Source organism: Anneissia japonica, unplaced genomic scaffold (genome assembly GCF_011630105.1).
Source record: "Anneissia japonica isolate Jap-2015-1 unplaced genomic scaffold, ASM1163010v1 scaffold2385_len9433_cov110, whole genome shotgun sequence".
Classification (NCBI taxonomy): Eukaryota; Metazoa; Echinodermata; class Crinoidea; order Comatulida; family Comatulidae; genus Anneissia; species Anneissia japonica.
The window spans coordinates 1-4158 of NW_022743550.1; the positions used below are offsets into that span (position 1 = coordinate 1).

At 38.5% G+C, this 4158-nt stretch overlaps 1 protein-coding gene across 1 annotated transcript; it reads left to right on the forward strand.

Moving 5' to 3' along the window:
- Window positions 1-176: 176 nt before the first annotated feature.
- Window positions 177-3919, forward strand: LOC117119503 (NPC intracellular cholesterol transporter 2-like). The gene is made up of 4 exons (XM_033264330.1): window positions 177-460; window positions 1822-1929; window positions 2575-2750; window positions 3570-3919. The coding sequence occupies exons 1-4, from the start codon at window positions 373-375 to the stop codon at window positions 3651-3653; spliced, it is 456 nt and encodes a 151-aa protein (XP_033120221.1). The 5' UTR covers window positions 177-372; the 3' UTR covers window positions 3654-3919.
- Window positions 3920-4158: the final 239 nt, after the last annotated feature.

Here is a 4158-nt window from a genome sequence, read left to right on the forward strand (position 1 = left end):
CCTGGCTACATCCCTGGGCCTATCTATATGGTCTGTTTCACAATTATTATGGAGGACACTCTATTTTAATACCTACATGCTGAAATTAACCACATGACCCGATTTCACTAATATCTTACGATATCATGCCACTCAGTGGGGGCGTCCTTTGCCTTTGTGTTTTTTAAAGAGCATGACACATCTCGGATTCTCGGTCACTCTCTCAAATCACGTGAAGTTGTTTGCGTCTGTGTGGGAAGCAGGTTCACTTTAACGATTCGCTGTTGGAGGAAGTACATTAAATAGATCGAAAAGTAGCTTGCTTATCATTTTTGTACTTACCTTATTCCTTAGGCCTTCAACATATTCCACTTAAAAAAAAAAAAGAACAAGATGCATATTCTTCATAAAGTTGCGTTGGTTGCACTTTTAGTAGTGTCGTGTGTACATTCAAAATCAGTGACGTTCAAGAATTGTCCAGGTAGGCTACCTATAAAACTGGGCTTCACCGTAATCGCCGTAGGCCTAACCCTCACTGGGGGAGGGGGAGCGAGGCCTCATCATTCATTTAGGCCTTGCTTGGCTATGGTTCAAGCAGTGTAGCTAAGCAAAATGAGCATGTCTTTGCTCAAGCTAGGCATAGTTATTGCTGACCAAATACACAAGGCCTAGCTAGGCATTGTTATGTCGGCAGAATAGGCTTTCCTTTCCCACTATATCGGCCACCCAGCACACACACCTCTTTGGTTTGGCTGCAGAACGAATTGGCATAATTATTTTGGTTGCCAGGAGACATAGTTACCAAACTTGAGAGATTTGAAATGTGTGACTTTACACCAGTTGGTTGGGGATGGGGCCACCGGGCCTCCGTGGGTCAGGGATGGAGCCCGGCAGGTTTCAGTCAGGTCATCAACGGTTGATTGTGACAAACGTGCCTCCTAGATTCTAATAATAATATAATAATAATAATAATATATTTTTGTAATAATTAGTTCTCATGCATAGACTTGTGCTAAATGTGTGACAATTTTATGATCACGCATGTGTTTCTGCAAAATGCGTGTTTCATCCCAAAATTACATTAAAATGCAAGACATCCCGCACGATGCGAGACGGTTGGTAACTATGCCAGTAGAAAAGATGGCCACTAAATTAGAAAAAAAAAAATTTAATAATGTCGTTCTTAATGTGTCATTGAATACTTCTTTATTATCTTGTCCTTTTGGAAGCGACATTTTAAGCTGTTCACTTGCTGTATGCATATTAAAACAAATTGTGCACAAAAAAGAACTTTGTAGATTCCACACTATAAATATAAGACTTGCATGGGGAATACATGTTAGTGGTAGAAGTCTCTAGAAAAATATTTGATCGTTGTGTAATTTGTATGGGATCAAGTCGCCCCTTACAAAGTTGCCCCTTACAAAGTCGCCCCCCCCCCAACTAAGTCCAGTGGCATATCTAGGGGAGGGTGCAGGGGCGCACCCCCCAAATCACCTAAAATCACCATATTTTGAGAATTACTGTAGCGCCCCTCCACTGATCGTCGAGCCCCCCCACCTCACCTTCGCGCCCCATCAGCTTCCCCCATTTCAAGACCTCTAGATACGCCACTAAGTCGCCCCTAACCAAGTTGCCTCCACAAAGTTGCCCCCTTTGTATATATATTCTATTGCATAGTTTATTTAAAATTGTTTATAAATTTACATTTTACTTGTCATGTACAGTAGTTTGTAATTTTTATATCTCTCTCCTTTAAAACGTTTATCTGACCAATGTTTAACTTGTAAAATGTGCTCCATTTCAGTTTTATATTGCCTTTGCACTTTGTTTTTCATAAAGATTCCAAAGACAGTGCTGTAACAGAAGTAGATGTCGAGCCATGTTCGTCGGATCCATGCCAGATTAAACGAGGAATATCAGTTGCAATAAAAGTTACATTCAAAGAAGGTAGGTGTTGATTGGACTTTGAGTGAATCCAAACTGTAAACACATTCATTAATTTTGTATTCAACACAGTGGATTTTTTTGAAGAAAAAAGAATCACTGTATTCCATTATGGGTTCCACCAGGGAGTTGTCCACTAATGATTTTGTAGTTTACAAAACTGCATGTGAATCTATTTTTGACAATTTGTAGTACTGTATCTAACTAGTGCAGTATTTGTGATTTAGCTTCAAAACTTTGAGGTCAGAGTTGAATCCCTTGCTGCGCTTTTTGCTTGTGTCCCTGGCAAGACATTACAAGTGGGTACCTGCAACACAAATACCAGCTGCTACATTATGGAATTCTCTTAGTATGTGTTCCATGTGTTTGATCCATTGACTGGTCTAAATTAAATGCTTGTTGGCATAAAGCATTATACAAAACGAAAATATTATAATTGTCACCAAACACTGGTAAACTTGAAACATGGATGGACCAGTAGGTTTTATCTATGAAGAACCGAGAGTAGAATTAGTGAGTACAGTATAAATAATTGCAGGAGAAATAATGACCTGATGATATTACAAACTTGCTCCTTCATTCAAGAAACTAGGATTGTTTTAAAGCACTGTATAATGCATTTACTAATTATTACCTATTTTCTCACAGTAAGCAATGCAACAGATGTTCAATCTAAAGTGTATGGATACATAGCAGGTGTGAAGGTTCCATTTCCTCTGGACAATCCTGATGCATGCACTGACTGTGGCCTAAAATGTCCACTAACTGGTGGTACTAGTTACACCTTCAACTCATCACTTCCAGTGAAAACAATCTACCCTGCAGTAAGTTAAAAGTTTGTCTCTTTGCCTGTATAGTATCTCCTAAGTCATGAGAGATCATTATAGATTCTTCAAATAGGGTAACAGTAGTGGAGGGGAGGAGTAAACAGTTGATGGAATGGGCATGCCAACTGTACCAACTGTGTTGGATGTATTCTTGAGAGCAAATCTACATTTCAGTCAATTACAGTAGCTCTTAATACAAATTTTAGCTGTATTTTTATACAGAGTTACAGAGATATAATTAATACTATTAAATGTTTACAAGATTAATGAAATTATTATTTTTTTATTTATTTGTTCTTTATACTGGGTTTCCTCTTCAGGAACAAATTACTGTTCTCCCAGAGGGCCCAGTTCACATAAAACAGTCCACGACAGGGGCCGGGTGAACCAGTACACCGGGGTAACCCCCTACTCATCTTGAAGGATGTACTGGGTTCTTTAAAGTGCACATGAGCATCTGTGTACATTGGGCCTACGGTTTATAGTTTTTATCCGAGAAGACTTGTTCCACCACCAGAACCATAGGAGCGAGCCGGCCGCGGACCTATGCCGATATTGTTGGCTATGATCACGGTGCCCCTGCCTTAACTACTCGGCCATTTGGCTCGCTCAGTTAATGAAATTATGCATTTTATATTACACTTATCCTATAGGATGAGATTGGAAATATTGTTAATGAATATTTGGTTTAGTTGTTTCTGTTCAAATGTTCCAATACAAAAAAAAAAGTTTATTCTTTTTAATTTAATTTGATTTTTGGAATTTCTTCCAATATATATTTGCTTCTTACTTTAGAATATTTTTTCTTTCTTTTAGATTAAGCTCGTAGCACAGTGGGAACTTGTTGACTCCAAAGAAAATGAACAATTCTGCTTTCAAGTTCCTCTTCAACTTATATAAATTCCATATGTAGTCATGATGTGCCTATACAGTATATCATATTTAGGCATGTCACATGTTTTTGTCAAATAAAATGTGATAGTCTTACAGGGCTTAAACGATAATAATACTGTTGAGACAACAGCCAGCAGACAACAAATTAATGAATCAAGAATTAGATCTAGAAATTGGTAGTTAGCCTCATAGGCACTTCTGAATTCTTGTTGAAAATAGTAGCAGATCAAGTAATCAAAATAAGAGGACCCCAGGAGGGACTTTTATCCATGGAGGAGATGTGTATAAGAGACAGGCATAATTTCATTAACTGAGCGAGCCAAATGGCCGAGTAGTTAAGGCCTGTCTCTTATACACATCTTACCGCTCTGCATAAGCATCGAGCACTATACGTTGCCTGAACTGACAACTTTATATTCATTTTTATTCTTGCTCCCAACGTTGAGCACTATCGTCAAGACCGGCATTGAACATGGAACGTGTAAACTTCGGATACTCTATGAAGAACATC

What these genes read in the sequence shown, in the direction of transcription:
- LOC117119503 (XM_033264330.1), top strand. Translation starts at nt 373, where the DNA reads ATGCATATTCTTCATAAAGTTGCGTTGGTTGCACTTTTAGTAGTGTCG. An exon ending in GACGTTCAAGAATTGTCCAG is followed by an intron (nt 461 to 1,821) that starts GTAGGCTACCTA and finishes TTTTTCATAAAG; the next exon opens with ATTCCAAAGACAGTGCTGTA. An exon ending in AAAAGTTACATTCAAAGAAG is followed by an intron (nt 1,930 to 2,574) that starts GTAGGTGTTGAT and finishes ATTTTCTCACAG; the next exon opens with TAAGCAATGCAACAGATGTT.